Source organism: Uloborus diversus, chromosome 1 (genome assembly GCF_026930045.1).
Source record: "Uloborus diversus isolate 005 chromosome 1, Udiv.v.3.1, whole genome shotgun sequence".
NCBI classification, from domain to species: Eukaryota; Metazoa; Arthropoda; class Arachnida; order Araneae; family Uloboridae; genus Uloborus; species Uloborus diversus.
This window is the reverse complement of record NC_072731.1, coordinates 104,339,921-104,361,453: the sequence shown is the minus strand read 5'-3', so window position 1 is coordinate 104,361,453 and position 21,533 is coordinate 104,339,921. Positions and strand designations below refer to the sequence as shown.

Genomic DNA, 21,533 nt, shown 5'->3' with positions numbered 1-21,533 from the left:
GATACACAAAAGCCATCCATTGATTTGAAGGTAAATTAAAAAAAAAAAATTCCTTCGCAATAAATGGAAGTAAATCGGTCCTGCTTCATCGAGTATTTTTTTTAAATAAAGCAAAAGTTGTTTGTTGTCTATTGCTATAAACACTTCGATCTTGATAACTTCTTGTGCTCCAAAAAGGGATCATATCTTGTAAGAGTCCATCAGTATTTGATGAGCATTGACTTAGCCCAATGACCCTGATATCTGCGTTGCATTGCAAGGGTATCTTCATGAAACTGTTCCCCATTTTCATCGCTCACAGCTTCATATTTTTAAGCAAAATATGCCGGATTAAATGGAGTTTAAGAGACACAAATTGCACCGGTGGTAGCAGAACATCTGTAGGAATATTTTGACCAACTGTTTTTAATTTTGGTCTTCTCTGCTGCCTATAAATACTTGTAACAAGGAGTTTTTTTGTTCTAAATCGTGAGCATAAAAACAAGGAAACCAAGCAAAAATGCGTTGTTTGCCGTGGGGGGAGGGAGGAGATGTTGTTAAAACTGTAAGTATTTTTTTCGGGTTTAAACCACGTGGATCTGTTAGTGCAGAATAACAAAATCAGAACTCCCCAACTACGAGACTAAAGTAACTTGTACCATGAGTACAAGATTGCAGTTAAGATCGTAGGCGTAAATGGTATTACATGCGACTTATTCTTATGCGCGTTTAGGAATTTTGGTCTCAACGTACTCTTACCTCATTCTTTTTTGAAATATGGAATTGCGCATTGTTTTGAATGCATAACATATCGACTTGCTATTCAGAGTATGGTCATGATCAGTACGGTCAGGTATGTAGGAAAGTAGAGGTGAAATTTTAATATTGTAATCATGTAATTTTGAAATTATTTTACAATCACTCGGTGTCAAGGTTAAAAGTTGCCTGGACTTGACATGTACAAGCTCTAACCACCCGCATATGGTTTAGAGAACGTGAAAATGAGAAATAATGACGTCAGGGATTAGTAAAATGGAGCGCAAAATTCGCTTAAAAAAATCTAAAAAATCGCCTCATTTTTTTATTGACACAAATGCAGTTATTAATTTCGCGTATGATAAATTTATTACAACCGTATACACTTAACAACTAGTTGCGTTTTTGATATTTTCAAAAACGCAACTGGTACTGCATATCAAATTAAATTGATATGCCCTTTGAAATACGGGGTACTAATGGACAAGAATGCAATCTGTTTATGAACTTCGGAGGAATTATATAAAAACTTGGTTGTGTGTGTTTTTTAGTTCGTTTGTGTGTAAAAGAGAGAGAAATAGAGAATACTAATTGGTTTCTGACTCACTAGTAGTTTGTGTGTGCAAAGAGAGCTAGGGGAAAAGGACTAATTCATGCCATACTGTCTACAGAGAATGTTAAATACGGAATTCGAAAGCAGAACACGAACATTTTTATTAACTATCAGAAATTCAGTATTCTTCGTAATGTCTATCTCATCAAAAACAACCCTGTTGTAAAAATTTCCCCGCCAAGAAAACCTTTAACTTTATCGCACAAAAAAAGGCCTTCATCATAAACCCAAAAACCCTTAGCCTTAAAAAGTTATGATATCTAGTTTGCCCATCAAATCATTCTCCTTCTTTTCCTCTTTCATCACACCTTTCAACTCCTCAGAAATGTGGTTAGATCCTTTAAACTGTTTATCCTGTTTGGCGGGAGGCTTTTTAAAGTGAAGTGGTTGTTTGGAAAGCAAAAAGCTTATAATATAACTCTTTTTGTCCATCCTGGAAAGGAAAAAAAAAACATAAATTATAGCTGCTTTAATGTACCCTCCTGCTTGCTGCTCTCTACAAAGCAATTAAAGGTCAACATCTTTTTTACTTTTATCTTTACAGCTTGAGAGATCGATTAGACGTGAATACTATTTAACATTACTTGAAATTAAAAACGAATTAAAATGCATTAATTTGCTCTTCTCTCTTTTTATACTGAAAATCACTCTCTCTATCTTTTGCATGGATTAATCATGCAGTTTTTTCTGCAGTGGATATTGGTAAAAGTGTAAAGAGCTGTTCATAATGGATATCATACTATTTTAAAAATCAAATTTGACCTTTCTCCTCACAAAGTGTCACACTGCATGTTCCTCTTCCTCTTCTCCTTGTCACAGGGCACGCTATATTATGCAAAAATATTGTTTTAAAAAGCATAATTATTAAAGCACTAACCCCTAACTCCTTGTCACAAAGCGTCACAATTTTTCAAACTCTGCTCCCCTTAACGCGTAACATAATTTGTAGACGACCCCTTATGAGCCACGACATTCAGTTCAGACACTACTGGCCAAAGTTGTTGCACATCTAGCATTTGTTAGAAATTTGATTGAAAATTTTTTTTTTTTAATTATACTGTGCACTTTTTTATTACACCTTTTGTTTTGCATGCTATATTCATCTATTCATTTGTTTTTTAATGAAATTAAGTGCTTATTCCTGGTGAATAGAAAAACATATCATATTTTTCTCTCTTTCCCTTAAAACATGTTTAATTTTTTTAGCCTACAATCCCCTGCAGTGTACATCTATTTTGCTTAAAACGATTGTACAGCGTTGGTAAAAATAAATATTAATTTTATACAATTTTGTATAGAAGTAAGTTATAACTTTTATTTACTATTTTAACCATATCTTGCCTTAAATCCAATTTAACAAATTAACTTTAAAAAATATCAGTTGAATTGAATTTTTTTTTTTCGAAAAATGTTCGGTTCCTCACACTTGCAATACTTTTTTACAGTAGAGTATCATTAGTCTGTTGAAGTGGTTGTTGATTGTTCGAATCGTTCGGTATAATAAGGCTCTACTTTTTCCTTTTGTGCATTTGAAGGTTCATTTGCTCTGTACATAACGCATATAAGCCAATGCTTACTCTTGACAAATGCTAACTCCTTGAATAATTTGCTATTTTAACAGAAATAAGTTCAATCTAAAAAGGATATGATAAGAGATGACTGCCTATTAAGAAGATTGTCTCCTTCTTTTTATTATTTTCTTCAACACTTCAAGAATAAGCACAACTTCCATCAATTTCTCGCATGGTAATAGGTTTTCTTTTCATTTGAAAATTCAATTCAACAGTCTCTTATTGATAATTTGGCCTGAAATACCAGCTCTAAAGAAAATTATTTTGTTCATGAAGACTAAATTATGAAGAAATAACGAATTGAAGCCTCTGTGAACATTTATTTAATCGATTCTCTTCTACTTATCAAATGAAATAATGCCTTCTCAGTCTGCCTATTATATAGTAATTGAAACTGAATTCCTTACTTGATGGAAAAGAATCTCAGAAACTTGAACACAACTACTTTTCGAAAGCTTAAATTTATTATTGCCAATGTGATACGGTAGATGGCAAAACATGAATCATCTTTCGGAAACATTCTGAAAGAAATAACATTCCATTTCTTACTTCCTCTAAACTGCTTAACATAAATTGTCGATTTAGAGCACATTTTTTGCATGAGAAATGTAAAGAAAGAAATATTTTGGCTCTTAAATACGGAAAATAGGAACCACATTTCGAGCATATCACATTTTCGAAAATTCCATAAACTCCGAAATGGATTTTTTATTGGTACAAAATGCATGTGTAAGTATATCTGTGAGTTAGAGCTTGAATATAATGGTGACTTAGTTCAAAACTGAAGCATTTGGTGCCGTATATATCTACATCAGGGTGATATTTTAAAACAAGATTTGTTTCCCAGTTTTACTTCCTTTTACAAAGTAATGGAAGTATTGTATTCACAAAAAATTTTGACCCAAAAATAGGCCTTAATTTCCATTTTGCTCACCCTTGAATGAGCTAAGTTTTTTCTTCAACCCTACCACACGTGGATATATGCCTAAGAACGTACAGACACCCAAAATATGGATTTTGACGATCCCCGAATTAATTAAAACAAGTTTTCTCGTGACGTCTTTAGGTACGTATGTATGTGCGTATGTGTGTATGTATCTCGCATAACTCAAAAACGGTACGTCCTAGAAAGTTGAAATTTGGTACGTAGACTCCTAGTAGGGTTTAGCTGTGCACCTCCTCTTCTGGTTGCATTCGGATGTTTCTAAGTGGGTCTTTTACATCTTTTTGGGGGGAAATCTTTGTTAATATCAATGCAAACTCAAGTGGTGTTATAATTTGGCAAACAATTGGCAACATATCGCCAAGCTTTCAATCGCCAAGTTTTTTCGCCAACTTGGCGACAAAAAATTTGACGGTTTTTTTTCGTAGTAAAGGAAGCATTGTATTCGTGGAAAAAAATCGCTCAAAAATCGGCCTTAATTTCCATTTTGCTCGCCCCCGAAGGAATAATGAGATTTTTTTTTCAACCCGATCATACATGTATATTTATGCGTTTCAGGTATGCATACCTGAGAACGTATAGACACCCGAAATATCCATTTTGAGGATCCCCAAGTTAATTACAACGAGTTTTCTTGTGACATCCGCATGTACGTATGTGCGAATGTGTGTATGTGCGTATGTATCTCGCATACTGAAAAATGGTATGTTCTAGAAAGTTGAAATTTGGTACGTAGACTCCTAGCAGGGTCTAGTTGTGCACCGTTTGTTTTGGTTGCATTCGGATGTTCCTAAGAGGGGTATTTTACACCTTTTTGGAGTAAAATCATTGTTAAGATCAAGAATCTGAAAGATTCACGTTTGTGATTCATGCCATCTGAAATTTTCTCCAAAAATTACCAGTTATTTATTATCTTGTTAAAAGCATAAATCCAGAATTATTGTTCTGAAGCTGAGTTGTTCAGTTTTTATGGGCCCCTAAAGTTCAACGAGCGGCGACTAAAACGCGGCAGCGGGTTTTTAAGACATGGAAATTGCTATGAGCCACAATTGTTGCGAGGACAATTTGCCTCCAAATTCCCTTGTTATGTATGAAGGATAAACGGTTCAAACTTTACAAAATGAGTGCTAAATTTGTTGCAAGTTGTTGCGCAAGGTCAATGAAGGTCACAATAAAAGTGGCATTTTTGACGTTTTTTAGCATTTTTGAGGTCTAAAAACAGATTACACCTTTCCGTTGCCACGACAAAAGTACTGTCGCTTGAAAAGTAAGTTTATATATACTTTTTAAAAAAATGCATAATTAACTGAGGCAAGTTTAATGTGCTTTTAGTTTCATTCGGCCGAAAGAGGGAAAATGTCACATTTTATTGATATTCAAACTGCCGTAATTCCTTGCGCGAACAACATATTGAAATTTTTTTTTGCCCTTGCTATGCCCTATTATTGGTTTTACCAAAAAAAAAAAAAACTCCATTAAGGCGAAATGCTTTAAAAGTTTTTTAAAAAAGAATAACTTAGTACATTTTTGTCGTCATGGCTTTTTGCTTCTTCATACTACTTGCTTGAATTACTGGCATTCTAACATTATAGTTTGCAATATGAATTGATATTTTAATATTCTGTGACGCATACATGATATTTTTGACATTCATTTCATTTAACAGAGAACATTAATAATATTAAATTTTGTATTTTAAGTGCAAAGTGATTTAGTCATTATTTTCAATGATATTATATTGAAAACTCTTTTTTTTTTTTAAATCAAGCGTATAGTTCCATCTAAGACTCTTGAATGTGTTTTATTTGGTTTTGCTGCGAATTATGTTACTGAAGTCAATATAGATGTAAATTTTATAAGTTGAATGATTAGTGGTTTAAAATATACTTTGTCAAAAACAAAAACTTATTTTACATCTATTTCTTATTAGAGGTTAAAAAGTCCGTTTAAAGTGCCGTGCTAAAAATACATTCAGGAGTCTTAGATGGAACGTTTGATTTAAAAAGAAGTTTTCAATATAATAACAATGAAAATGTTGACTAAATCACTTTGCACTTAAATATACAAAATTTACAGTTTATTAATGTTTTATGTTAAATTAAATGAATGTCAAAAATGTCATATATGTGTTACAGAAGAATAAAATATCAATTTACATTGCAAACTATCCTTATATATTATTTCTGTAACCTGGTTTTGTTTCTACGCAAGATTTTCCTCAATTCTTGATCGATTTCTTTGATATACACCTTATTTTAAAGCTAATCGTGCAGGCTACTGACGAAAAATAGACCCACGGTCTAAAAATTGCTTTTTTGGGCAAAAGAAAACCACTTTTAAAGAACCAGAATGAGGTTTTCGGTTAAATTTATAACTTTAACTTGCACTGTGACCGACAGAGCTGAATAGCTTGATCGACAGAGCGTTCGACTGGTAACCAGGAGAATGTGTGTTCGGGCCCACGTCCGGACAATCTGCATTAAAAAATTAGAAGAATATCGGGCATTACATGAACAATGAATATCAAATTTGAGAGAATAAATAAAATGGGAACGCTCCTTGCTGTTATGAAAACTTGATTCAACATGAAGCTAAATGGAATCAAAACTGTAAGGTTTTTTTTAAAAAAAAAAAGCTTTGGCTCCGGTAAGAAAATTAAAGTATAATGTTAGCGAAAATATAAGTATCAGGTTTACTATATCGGACCACAATGGAATTGTTTTTTGTTCAGAAAAATCTTATAAATCATATATTGAAATATTGATTCTTCCAATGAGTTTTTGACTCTTTGTACAGATAAAAGAATTACTATCTCAATTTGAAGGATAATATATATACATTTCTTCTTTTTGCAAAAAACAAATACCCTATCTCATTTTTACTTTATTCGAAAAGTTACGCTTAAAAAAGCACTTAATTCAAATTATTTTGTATTCTAACCGTGCTGTTAAATGATGAACACGTACTGCCATCTAAGCCATAACGGTTCAAGCAGCCTGCGATAACAAATTGTAAAAATTTTCAAAAAAAACTTCTCTTCAATATCTTATCTTATATATTATTTCTGTGGATTATTTTTCTGTCAGTATGCGAGATCATGCTTATCTCTTGAAGAAATCCCCCCCCCCCATTTTAAAACTTATTAAGCCGGCTAATGACAAAAATAGACTTACGGTCTAAAAATCAAATTTTCGGAAACCCCCTTGCTGTTGCAAAACCTTGATGCAGCCTGTAGTTCTTATGCAGATTTTTTTTTAACCAAGGTTCTAATACAATTTTTCAATTTTTTGCGTCGCTTTCGTCAAGAAAATAAAATTAACCTGTGTGTGTTTTAATAAAGCATAAAAGCACTGGACTGTGTTGTTCAGTGAAATTGGTAAGTTTTTTCGGTGGAGCGTTCGGCTATAAACTATGTGATCTTCGGGCAAGCCCGGGCTGTCCGACATAATAGCAATTTTAGATTAGTATTACGCATTACATGTATTCATAACATACAACAGATAATACACGTAATAAAATAAATGCAATGGGAATGCTACCAGGTGTTTCGACTCCTTTATGCAGGCTACAGTAATCATTCAGATAAGTGGGATTGTTAATCGAAGGGTGTTCTTCTTTAAAAAAAAAAAAGCTTTGACTCCGTCCAGACCACTAAGCATAATATAAGCATGAAAAAAGTATTAGATTTACCTCAATGGAATCCTTTTTGTGCAGAAAAACATTTTCATTGTATGCTGAAATGTATATGTTTCCAATATCAGTTTTCGAACTTTTGTACAAATGAAAAAATACTACCTCAAATTGAAATTACGAGTTTCATCCAGTAAACCTTTAATTATTTATTCGAATACGATATAAAACATTAAAATTACTATCCGCTTCAATAGTAAGAAATCATTTTCTGCACCTCTGATTTCGGCTGAAAAAAAAAACATTTTGTCTTTGTTCGAAAAATTACACTTAAAAAACGGACTCAGTTCAATTGGTTTTGGTTTTGAATTTTAACTTTTCGATTAAAAGAGAAACATGAGCGGCATTTAAGTCGTAACGGTTAAAGCAGTCTGCTATGAGAAATTGTTCAATATTCAAAAATAAAAACACTTAATTTCAATTGAATTTATTACTCTGTAGAACGTTTTTTTTCAATAGCTACGTGAGATCTTCCTCATTCTGTAATCAAACTCCATGTTTTACGAATAATTTTAAGTCTATCATGCTGGCTATGATTTTATTTTTTTTTCGGCAAAAAGCTTTTTTTGCTGTTTTTTATTACGCATTCCTTCAATGAATAGCATTCGAAAAGGAAGGCGCAATTGCAGGTAGGTTTGTTGCAGTGTCGTGCTGTTAATTAGAATGGCGCCAGTTCGAATTCTTGCCAATAAATATCTCTTTAATGTTTCTTTGATTTCCGTCAGATGCTCACATACACTGTAAAAAAATTCCGAAACGTTACTGAGCCTTTCCGTGTAACGTTTCGTTATTTCAATGGTTTTTATCCACTTCCTGGAAATATCAAGTACCATTGTCAAAAAGTTTCCTGAATTGCTACAAGTTGCACAAATTCAGACTTTTCTCTGTTGTAAAAAATAGTTTTAGCTCCCAGTTTAAAAATTGACTGAGAGTATTTATAACGTGTATCGACTTTCTCGACCTGACTGATTAAGCTCTCAAAGGGGGAGGGTAAGTTTTTGGACTACGTAGCTTTACAAGAATTGCATTCGAGTAATATGCTTGCAACTCTGGCTTAGCTTTGGCCATGATTGTAGTACAGCTTATGGAGCCGTTATATCATCCCTGCCTAAGGTTAATCTGAAGTTATAAAGACACTATACCGGCTTTAAGCGGAATATATCTGGATTTTTCAGGAAAATTTCAAGAATGTTACTGAATTTTAGCGGAAAATATTCCTGGCTTTTGCAAGATTCGTTACTGGCGGAAGTTGGGCACATCAGCTGCCTATTATTTTCCAAGAACGTTTCTAAATCGTTTTTACGGTGTGGGCAGGACTGTATTTGCCACAACCTGTTTTTTTCACATGCAAAATTACTGCTTTTTCACGAGTCACTCAGCAACAGTTTAAATGATATTTATGTTTGCATTGAAAATACATACAATCAAAAGGTGAGCGATGATCAAATTATCACAACGTTGTATTTAATAGGTTTTTTTTACTGATGTCTTCAAATTAAATGCCTTCTCTTGTGCGCTTACTTTTTTCCGTTTACTTTTTTCGGTTTTTCTTCATAATATTCTTTCTTTGAAATTTTTAAAGAGCGAAATGCCTTATGAAATGATGTTTTTAAAGTACATATACTTACCTTTATACCGACAGTATTTTTGCTGTGGCAACGGAAAGGTGCCATCTTTTTTTTACCTCAAAAATGCTAAAAAACGTCAAAAATACCACTTTTTTGTGATCTTCATTGACCTTGCGGCAACAGCTTGCTGCAAATTTAGCACTCATTTTGCAAAGTTTGAACCTTTTATACTTCATATATAACAAGAATTTGGAGGTGTATTGTCTTTGGCAAAAATTTTGGCTTATAGTATATTCCATTTTTTAAAAATCTTCTCAATTTTAGCTGCTTTGACTTTAGAGATCCATAAAAAATGATCAACTCAACTTCGGAGCAAAAAATTCTGGATTTGGGCTTTTAACAAGATAAGTAATAACTGGTAACTTTTTGGAGAAAATCTGAGATGGCATGAATCACTTGATAAAGCTAGGCGTGACAGTTCTCAGATTCCTGCTCTTAGTTTCAATGCGAACTCAAGTGGTGTTATAATTTGGGCAAACACTTGGCGATATATCGCCAAGCATTTCGCCGCCAAGTTTTGTCGCCAACTTGGCGAAAAATCTGGTGTGTTTTTTTAATTTGGTTTAAATTTGGCCATAGTTAGAGAGTTACTATTGAATCACATAAAAATTGCCAATATTGGAAAAATTTATCTATATAAAACGTTTTCTTTGCTTTTGTTCGCAGCAAACTTGAGGTAAAAATATTTAAAAGGTTTATTTGCTTACTTCGAGACACTATTGACATAAAAGGAAGTCATGTGATGCACAAATCAGCTCGTTAAAATTTAATTTAGTTTTAGAGGAACATTTAGCACTTTTTAGCCTACTTTCAAAGTAAAAGTCAGAGGAAGAAGAAACAAGAAGTTCCGTCTAAAACTATACGAGCCTACTTTCTTGTATACCCATACTACTTTCTAGTACCTGATCAATATTCTCAAAAATAGCTAAAATCGCAAATTGTTTCAAACATATTTTTGCTAATTTCTAGGAAAAATGTATTCCTCTCACATCTAAAAAAAATAGATGCATAAAAAAAGCAGCACCTTTTAAACAAAGCAGCTAATGCACTTTTTTCACTTAAAACAATTCTTTAACAGCTTTCAAAACGAAAAGGTAATAATTAAAATTAATAAGCTTATTAAAATAAATACATCATATCAAAAAAAAAAAAAAAACGTTTATTTTTCCCTTGTTGCCAAAAATAATTTTTAAATGAATTAATGCAATTACTAAAATAAATAAAAACTGTTCAATATTGAACAAAAAATAGTTCAAATCAAAAAGTGAAATATGGGAATGAGGTGTCCTTGCCGAGATCTTTCGAACAAAAAAAGTTTGTTCGAATCGGACTATTCATTCAAAAGTTATTAGGGATAGACAGACAGACAGATCGACGGACCGACAGACATTTTCCCCCATCTCAATACACTACTTTCCAATTTTTAAATTTTCGATATTTATTTAATTATTTTATTTATTTTTGATTTTTTTTTCGCGACCTTTTTAAGATGCATTAAGCCTTCTTTCATGCTTTTTTCTTCTTTTTCTGACTTTTACAGAGAAAGTAGGCTAAAAAGCATGAAAGACGGCTGATTACATCTTGAAAATATTGCGAAAAGCAAAAAAAAAAAAAAAAAGTAAAAAAAAAAAATAAAATAAATAAAATAAATAAATAAATAAAATAAGATAAATATTGAAAAATCAAAAATTGGAAAGTATGGTAATTGAGATGAAGGAAAATGTCTGTCGCTCTCTCTGTCCCTCCGTAATAACTTTTGAATGAATAGTTCGAATCGAATAAACGTTTTTTTTTTGTTCGAAAGATCTCAGCGAGGACACCTCATTCCCATATTTCACTTTTTGGTTTGAACAATTCAATTTTTCAGTTTTCATGTTCAAAAAAACTTAACATTAGCGCCTACGGGGAAATTCAAGGGAATTCGGAACTAAGAAGCGAATTTGCTTCAAACAAACTTCGCAGAAAAAAGCCTTTGTTAAAAAACTTGTGTATTAAATATATTTTTGATTCGAACAATTTTCCGTTTAATTTTGAACAATTCAAATCCCTTAACATTAGCGCCTACGGTGAAACTGAAAGTCAATGTAGATTCCGCACTTGAAGGCGGGTTTACTTCAAACACATTTTGTTGGAAATAGCTGTTGACGACATTCCGACTCCGACTCCGAGAATTTTGGGGCACCTGACTCCGACTTCGATTCTTGTGCCCGAAAACTAGTCGAATTCCGTCTCTTCGACTTTGACTCTGACTTCGTAACTTTGGCAAAAATTTATCGGGGATATTCGACTCTGACTCCGACTCCTGTATCCCGAAAAAAGTCCAACTCCGATTCTTTAAACGTTGGCGGAGTTGCGGACTTCAAGGACTGATTCCAACTCCGAGCCTTTGAATTAAATACCTTCGACTCCCAAATCTGACTCTTTTATTCAAAAATGAGATTGACTCCGACTCCGCAGTCCTGGTATTTAGTGTGAATTAATAATTGTTTAAATGATTTGTTTTCATTTTCATTCTAAAGTTTTAATTTATGTATTCAGTTTTTCGAGGAGAAATTCGGAGTCCTTTATGTTTCTACTTAAAAAAATGCGCAGACGATTTTTTTCGACAGTGAAAATTATTTCTTCAGTTGACATTTTATTGTTTTGATTTATTTTTGAAATTACATGAACTCATTTTTAAAATTATTTTTTGGCAACAAGGGAAAAACAAACAATTTTTTTTTTGGATATGGTGTATTTATTTTATTGAAGTTATTAATTTTAATTCTTTTTTTTTCCTTGTTGAAAGCGGCTAAAGTTTTTTTTTTTAATTTAATAAAATGCAGTTGCTTCTTTGTTTAAAAGGTGCTGCTACTTTATTTGTTTGTTAATTTATTTTTTCTTCAGATAAGAAAGGCATATTTTGTTTCTAGAAGTGGGCTTAAAATATTTCAAAAAATATGACAAAAATAATTTGCGATTTTAGCTAATTTTGAGGATTTTGATCAGGTACGAGAAAGTTGATATTCGTATACGGGAAAGTAGGCTCGTTTAGTTCTGGACGAGCTTCTTGTTTCATGAATGAATTGAGAAAATTATTCTCTTTGGAAACTAGAAAACCGACGGAATCACCCGTCATATCGTTAAGGTATGAGTGGTGAAAATTGCTGTTACGTTTGAACGAAGCAATTGCCTGTTTGAAGATATTTTGATAGTTGAAATTTCAACCCTAAATCCAGTGGATTAATTTCAAATTCCAGAAGATAGTATTCATTGTTGACCACCTTTTTGTTTCTTCACTATCCTAAAATGACGATCTTACTAGTAAAACTGATCCGGTTCAGCTTTGTCGAAATAAAGCATTAACCTGCATGTCAAACATTGACAAAAAATATTTTTATTATGCTAGGGCACGAGTTTCATTGTTGATGACGTCAGGAATGTTACTCGATCAGTAAATTAACTATTTAATATATGAGGATACTTACATATTTCGAAAGATATATAGAGCTTAAAAACAACAGATGGTAGTCCTTAAGGGCATGTACTCTCTTTTAAATATACATGAATCACTTTTGAATAACGAATATTGTGTTTATCTTTCATTTAATCACATAAAGTTAAATACTGTATGTGTCACTGTTCATAATCTTCTTCGTTTTTCAGAAGAGAAATTGTAATTCTCGCACACGTTCTAAAATTGCCGCACAGCGCAATCTGACTGGCAATCACAGTGACTCAATTGGCAGAGCAATAGGCTTTGAACCCATCGGATCCCGGATCGAGTCCCCGACGAAACGTTTCAGGCATATTCATATTGAAATGGTTTATTTTAATGAAGAAAATATATTTTAAGCAACGGGAACACTAAACTTTACTTGAAATGCATTGGTTATACACACGTGTTTCAACAGGTGTTCTGTTGATAACCAACATTTGTACTCAACGCAGTATAGGCAACCACGGACAACGAGAGTGAAAGAAAGCTAGAAGAGCGCTTGTCCGACTTTTGGTCACACAAAATTGTCTACTTCACTTCCGTCACACAAAAGTTGGACTATCAGAAATTCCAAGCCCTCTAATAAAAGTTTTCACTCCAAACGTTTAACATTTCTTTTTCATCAACGTGGGAACGCGTCTTGGTGATTATCACACAAAAAATAACACCTGAACAGAATGTTCAGTTGAATCCCTATTTAATAAGCGATATTATTATTCCAACCATGTAGTCTGCTTTTCTTTGCACATCTTCCGTGATTAGAACAACTGAACTCTATGTTTGACGCTTAAGACAATGCGTCGCCAAATGGCGTTAGTAACAGTTGATAAAACTAAATACTGAACACCGAACCTGGCAAAACAGTCGATGCATTTTAAGTTGATCAAATCGATCACTGAAAACCGATCTGGAAAGTATAATTGACATTTTTTTACAATGATAAAACTAAACGCTAGAAACTGGATTTGATAGCACAATAGATAAAATTTCCTTAAAAAAACATTTTTAGTAATGCAAAATGATGAAATTGGCACATAAAGGTTTTTATTGAGCATCTCTTTTAACTTGGGTTTAACTATTGCGCTCTGTAAAAAATCTTTAGAAACTAATTCTTATTCGAAAATAAAAGCACAATGCATACTGGGTAAATATCTGCCATATTTAAGAATAGAACGCAAAATAAACTAAAATAACTTTGAATGCAATTATTACATCTAAATCTCTTGATATAAACCGTGACTTTTGAGGATATAACATTTAATCTATTCTTGTAACCATTGTATAGATTTCATTTTCTCTCTTGTGGCTAAGCATTTTCTTATTTTCTCTCTTAGTCATCCACTTGATGGTATTAATGCTCTTTGGATCTCTGGAGAATGTGGACGTGTAGATATCTTTAGGGATCTTCTAACGAAAGCCTCTATTTCATTTTGTTGTCATCATGTTTGGAATTTTGACCTTTCTCAAAGATGAACATCTTCGTCAATCCAATTTTTTTTTTTTAATGTTGTAAGATAAACGGACGTGAAATACGCAACATATTAATGCAGCACAAAGCTGTCATTTTTGAGCATTGTACTAGACATTTCGAAGTCTATCGTTATCCATACACTTCACAATGTCACACATGACACAGTGACATTTACTCTACAAACTTTTAACTCTAATCAGTACTTTTGGAGTTTCTGAGCAGTGACTGTTTTCTCTTCAAAATTTCGTTTAGGTTAGGAAATTTACATTTTTTTCTCGCCGGAGAAAATAAATTTTTTCCAAAGCATAAAGTTATGTTCCTTGGCGTTGCCTCAATCGTTACGCTTTGTTAGAGAGGGGAAGTGAGGTGGGATTCGCTAATTTGTGACAGTTTATGATAAGGGGGAGATGTGGAGTAACAATAATGGCAGATTACACTTTCTTATAACATAGTGCTTTTGAAAAATACACTATCTAAACAAAAGTATTGAGGCACTATAAAAAGTTCACATTTTTACGGAATTCTTGGGAAATAAGAGACCAATTGCTCTGTATTTTTTTCTTACATAAAAAGTACACTCTAGCTATCGTTTTCCAATAACAATTAATTACCTCTGTTATTCATTTAGGCAACCAGCAACAAATTAAGGAAACAAAAAAAAAAAAAGTTTTTAATCATTTTTTATTGTAAATAGCTGGAAATAAGCTATAAATTTCAGAAATAATTTAAAAACCTATTTAGAGTTTATTTTTATATCTCTCATACCACGGAAATATAAGCATTTCTTTCAAAAATGCAATTTTTTTTTTGAAGGTTTTCGGCATATATCACGCAGAGCTTTTCGTCAAACGTTAATAAGTTTTCAGAATATTTGACAGCATATTAGGGAAACATAACAATAAAATTTGAAGTTAAAATATTGAAAATTTGGTGAAATATGAACGTTTAAAGCAATTAATTTTTCACTGCGCATGCTTGAAAGATAGCAATTTATAACGTTTATAATCCATAGCTCAGATATATCCTATATCTCATTAAAAAAATTCCACCTTGATATCTTTAAAATCTAAAAAGTTATCAGCGCTCTAATGAGTCGAATATTAAAAAATGTTGGATAAGCGACGAATGGTAATGGGTCGTTCGCAAACTGACAACAGTTTCCTGCTAACTTTGCAGAGTGATTCATAATCAAAACGAATTATTTGCAAACGATCCCTCACGATTCGTCGTCTATCCAAGAATTATTAAAATTCAGCTCATTAGATCGTTGATAACATTTAAGATTAAAAAGATATCAAGGTAGAATTTTTTAATGAGATGAAGGATATGTCTGGGCTTCCGATTATGAATGTTATAAATTGCTATCTTTCGCGCATGCGTAGTGAAAAATTCATTGCTTTAAGCAATCATATTTTTTTGAAAATGAGGCGTGGTCTTTATGACGTCACAGGTGAAAAACTTTGGCGCATCTCCACTGGCGCCCTGAATGCTTACGCTTGCTATCTACCGCGTTTCCAGTTTATGATAATTCGGAAGTGAAATAAATATTCCGCTCTAGGCTTTCTATCAACCATATCGCTGCCAGTACATGTTAGTAAAGAAGAGAATTAAATGTTGCGATCTGCTCTAATGGCATTTCATCACTTGTGATGTCATGCGAAGAAGCGTAAGAAATGAAATTGCACCATTTAAATTAATTGTTTAAAAACATTAAACTTTGCCAAATTATTTAAATAATGGTAAAATCCTATGTGTTTAAGCATGTTCTTTCAGAGAAAAATGTTTTTAAAGTTTCGAAAACATCCCCATTGTAGACTTTAGACTATCGATGGTGACTTTAGGACTACAAAGAGACCTCATACCTGAAATACCTTAGGGACCCCGTTAAGTCACAATCTGACCCTGATTACAACTAATGTTGTTCAAAAAAAAAAAAAAAAAAAAAAAACTGCTCCCCCCTTCGGTTGCAATCCTAAATTCGCTTAAGTTCAGGAGCTCTCCCTCCAACGCCGAAATTTTGTCCTGTTTCAGATTCAGTTTATCGTAGTCCAGACTTGCTTTCCCGTATGCGATTCTGAAATGAAAATACTCGTATAGAGATAATTTACAATGCACCAATGAAATATCTTGCCAACTGACAGTATTTAGTTGAATCGGTTACAATCAGTGAATACCAGGGGCGTGCACATAAATTTTTGGGCCCGTCCCAAATGACTTTCATGGGCGCCTCTCCATCTTGTAGCTCCCTACATAGGTTTCACCCCTCATTAAAAAACTCTCGAGCCTCCTTCAGACTTTGAACCGGGCCGACAGGTGCCCCCCCCCTTGTGCATGCCCCTACTCATTTGTATCAACAGTCCAAACATGATCCACGCATTTATGGCAGGGCCGGGGCCGCATTGTCTAAAGGTGCAGGCCCCTTCAATTTTTGTCAATAGATGTACAAATATAAGTTTTTAACCCTCTTTTTTCGTCCCGAGCCCTTTTTCAGGCCGCGTCGGTCCCCAATTTCTCTGACCCTTACCGTTCATCAATGTGGAAGTCATGGCCCCCAAAGCTCTAAAAACAAGAGAGAAAGTTGATGAGAGGAAAGCATTCGGACATGTAGACTTGGGGCTATTTACTTTGGTCCCTACTAAGGATGGGAAAAGAATAAACCAGTTTCCAAATGCTTTTTTCACATAGAGAAAACAAATTACATGTTTTTTTTTAAATTTATTTTTTTGTTATGACATCTTAAAAAATGTTAGGAGTGAATGTAAATGTATTAGGTTCAATAAAAAAAAACGCTGAAAGTGGCCCACTCGGGGATCCCCAACTAGCCGACCTGGCCAGTCCGCCCCTGTATATATATATATATATATATATATATATATATATATATATATATATATATATATATATATATATATATATATATATATATATATATATATATATATATATATCATTCTACGGCATTGATCATTTATCTGATGAAAGAAATCTGAAGGAATAATTACATAGTAGTATTCATTTAGTTTGAACGCCTTTCAACCTTGATATTTCTTAGTATGGGAGCAAAATAAATTTTGCAAAGGGCTTATCCCTTGCTCGCTAACGTTCACCAACCCCCTTTCTATGCCTGCGGTGGCTCGCCCAAACCGGCCATCGGAATAGAGAAGGGGGTTTCGCCTGTTTCAGTTTGCCAAAAACTCGTAAGTTGAAAGTTTCGCAAAAACCTTTTCCTTCGGAGGAACACAATTCATGAGTTTTCGCTTCAATGAATATTAATTTCATTCTTTAAAACTGTTAGATGAATAAGGGCGCCAATATTTTTTTTGATATGTTTTTTTTTTAAATCATGAAATTGTTTTTCAAATATTCAGTTATTCTTTCCTCTACTTATTGTACTGGAACTTGTACCAAAAATACACATAGCTATCAATACACTAGATTTTTAAACTATTGATACTGTCTCCTATAAACTAGTCAAATATTTAGTTACGGTGCCCTCTCTACTTAGGAAACTCTTTGTTTATTGTTAAGATTTCTAGTAATTTTTAAACGGAAACTACAGTTGGCTCTCTGTTCATAGACTTTCAAGGGTCTACAAAAAATCGTCCTTAAGTAGAAAGCATCGCTAAATAGAATGTTTTTTACATTATAGTGGACCATCTTGGATCATGAAAGCCGTCGTTAAATGGAGAAAGTCGTTAAATAGAGCGTCATTAAACAGATAGCCAAATGTATGTGCTTGCATTTCAAAATACTTCATCATAGTTTCGTTTGACGTGTATTCATCGAATTAACATCCAACTGATCACTGATGTTCCTGTAGAAAGCTCTTTGATTCATGTTTGGGAAATGCTTTCTGAATTCATTTTCACTTCTAAGGAAACTGAGGAGGGAGTACATTTACTGTCTGTTAGATCCTGTTTACCCCAGAGAGTTCTTGTATTTTATGGAAAAGTATTTCTCAGATGGCCCTGTTATGGGATACTCTTATAAATCTTACATCGTCAATGTGTATGTGTGTTTTTTGCTTTCTTTCTCTTCTGTATCTTTTGGGTTTCAAAGCAAGTGTTTATTACACATCTTTTTTTACTGTATTTCGGGTTGGTTGGAAACATCTGAAACTGTCATGCTTGGCATCGTTTTAGAGAATAAGGTTTTGATGTAATTAAAAATAATGGGCATTTTTCATAACTTTATGGAAAATTAATGTCCCTCACTTTAGATGCTTTCAGTTTGCATTTCGAGGAGTCAGCAGATCGCATGTGAGCGAAAGACCATATGAGTATCTTGGAAGTAGAACTTCTTAAGCCTCTAAAATGAGTGCAAATACCACAGTTTCGACTTACATCACTCTCATGGAGAAGGAAATCAATGTTTGTAACTTTCCAGTAATCTCAGGGGTAAATGAAGTCAGAATTTCATGTGCAAATGAATTGTCATAAAGTGTAAATTTTCATAACCAGTTACTCATAAAAAGATTAATTATAGAATCAATGCACAACTTGATTCTGTCAGCTGATCCAAAAGGACGAGAAGGATCTGAAATCATTACATAAACATTTTGCCTTTAGTTACTCTCAACGGATCCTAGATAAAGCAAACTGAACGAGATCTAAAACTAGCTTTAAAGATCATCAACTTATGTGGAAAAGCAGCAAATAAAACAATTTTCGTTTGTTCAGTATTGTTGGAAAACCAACAACTGTTTTAACTCCATTTAAGGTAAAGCTTTTTGGTAAATCAACTACATTTTAATTTTTATCACGTAAACTTATTGTCCAAAAATATTCTTAGTATTTCTGCAGTATTATATTTGTTAATTGTCTCTTTTGCAAATTACTAGATATCAGTATCGCACATTTTATATCATGTACTATGAAGTGCCTCATTGTTAATAAACTATTTCGGTTCCTCATATTTAAAAAAAAAAAGTAAAAAAATGGTTTTCGCAATTTGAATGCTTTTTAAATTAGCGAGTGCTTCTTGTTTTGATACTGACATCTTTTAGTGGGGAGAGGAAGCTGAAATTATTTTTACTCGTATTAAGGTTTAAACATCTAACAAGTATTCTACATTGAGATACAATTTTTTAAAAAAACCTCCTTCAGACGATTTAGTTCTTTGATTTGGAAAAAAAATTAATACAATAAAATTCCAGCTAAATAATCATAATATTATTTAGAAAATATTGTAACTGTCAATGAGTTTAGTCGAGAAAACTTTAACAATGCGTATTTTAGTATTTAGTAAAATATTCGTTGTTAAATCTTTCTGAGAAGGATTACTTATAAACTACATTCATAATAATTTTGTATTAAGATACAAAATCATCAAAAAAAAAAAAAAAAAGAAAAAAAAAACCCTTTCAGACAAGTTAATTTTTTACTTTGAAAAAAAAAAAGATAAATGTACTAAAAATCTAGCTAAATAATCATAATACTATTTTGAAAATGAAGAACTGTCAATGAATTTAGTACAGAAAACGTCAGTAAAATATTCGACGCTAATTTTTTCTAAGTTGGTTTACTTATAAACTGTTTTAATAACAATGTTATATTGAAATAAAAATTCATCAAAAAAAAACCTCCTTCAGACAATTCCGTTTTTTGCTTTGAAAAAAAAAAAAAAAGTTAATGTAATCAAGTCATGTAAGTGAGCTAAGTAATCAGAATATCATTTTGGAAATGGGTAAGTGAATTTAGAAGGGGAAAATTTAACTACGAATATTTTACTGAATAATAAAATGTATGACCGACGAATGTAAAACGAGCATTTGAAAGATATACATCAAAATTTCTGGTAGTTCCTTTCACAGTTCAACAAAAACAAGTTTGTGTAAAAAGACCTGTTATATTACATAGTTCTTCTTCCCTTTTCTTTCCCTTTTTAACGTAAGTCGGATATATTGTAACGAAAAAAAAAACTTTCACTTTAACTTCTAAAGCAATTTTTCGTCAAAGTTCTTTAATCGCGAATTTTAGGGTCAAGACAGAACTAATAGTTCACTGTAAACCGTTACGCTGAGAACATGAGTTTTGGCCAGGAAAAAAGTAGAAAATAAAGCTCTGAGAGGTTTGTGATATCCATAATGAACATATGCTCATTTCTTGAAAACTACAATGACTATGTAAATCTTTTGTTATATACCAATTTGTTCTTTGTGTGTAGATGTTATATACATTTGCTCTTTATGTGTAGACTACATAGTGTCACTTTCACGAAGCGACAGTTAAAAAAGGAATTTTTATTTATGAACGGAAGGAAAAAGACATTTGTTTTCACAACTATCTACTTTAAACAGTTTGTTAATTAGAATCGACTTTGTGACAGTAAGAATCAGTAAAGCTTCTTTTTTATAGTAGTTGTAAAATATATATGTTTCTAAGCAAAGTGCATTTTACTATGATGTACAATAAGTACTGGATAAAAATCAAGAGGGTTTAAGAGAGTTAAGAGCTATTTCTCTTGGTAGTTTTACTATCCTAAGTTAACATTTGTTAACTCGTGAAAAACTGAAGTGTTGCCATATAAGATTTTTCTTTTTACTTCCATTAAAATGCAAACAAGGGTAAGACTAATGATAATGCATAATAATAATAATATGCTTTTTTACTCTTCTTCTAATGCTTCAACAGTGCCATTAATCAGTCGGACCCCAAAGGGTCCCCTATATTTAGACACCAGAGGGCGGCGCTATCGAACGGGCAGAGCGAAACTCCGGAGCGCAGGAATAATTCTTCCGGGTATCCAGAAGTCAGCCGGAGTTACAACTTGCCGGATTGGATGGAGGAAATTGCAGAGTAGATAACTTTTTGTCCCGGACATAATGAACTCTTTCGTGATTGCAGGAAGTTCTAATATTTTAGTTATGGAAATATCAGTATTTTAAATATTTTGATAAATATTTTTGCTGTTCAGAACTTTTCCAAAATTTAAAAAAGAACTTTTCGAGAAAAATTCTGAATTTTAGTTTTGCCTCCGTGAAACTCGCGGAAAAATATAACTAATCGAAAATTTTAATCTTAAAGGTGATTGAATTCGAGAATTAATTATTGTTTTCTGTTTTCGTCTTTTGGACTCGTGGGCAGAAGAACATTGGTGAACAGTTATCTTTTGCTGAATTAAGTTGAAATTACTAATTCATCATATAAATGGTGTTAAAAATTATTATTTTTTAAAACTGAAATACATTATTTTAAAGAAATCATTTTTTTTAATGCTTCAAACATCACGTTTTGAAACAGTAACATGTTGCTATAGTTATTTATAATAACTATTGGAATAAAAACAGATTGAATATATTTTTTAGAATTTTAATGATTTGCTTCAACTTTACATTTCAAAGTGCACATACCTTTCAAATTCGATGTAAAACATTTGAGCAAGAAATTGTGTTTGCATTTTAAA

The 21,533-nt window shown here is 32.6% G+C and overlaps 1 protein-coding gene across 1 annotated transcript in view; it reads left to right on the top strand.

Moving 5' to 3' along the window:
* LOC129234163 (neuropeptides capa receptor-like) overlaps positions 1 to 21,533 on the top strand; it is a 105,075-nt gene that overhangs the window by 9,627 nt on the left and 73,915 nt on the right. The window contains exons 3-5 of the mRNA XM_054868080.1: positions 13,212 to 13,261; positions 19,309 to 19,372; positions 20,762 to 20,879. Coding sequence (XP_054724055.1) covers positions 13,212 to 13,261; positions 19,309 to 19,372; positions 20,762 to 20,879 — 232 coding nt within the window. The remainder of the gene's footprint in view (positions 1 to 13,211; positions 13,262 to 19,308; positions 19,373 to 20,761; positions 20,880 to 21,533) is intronic.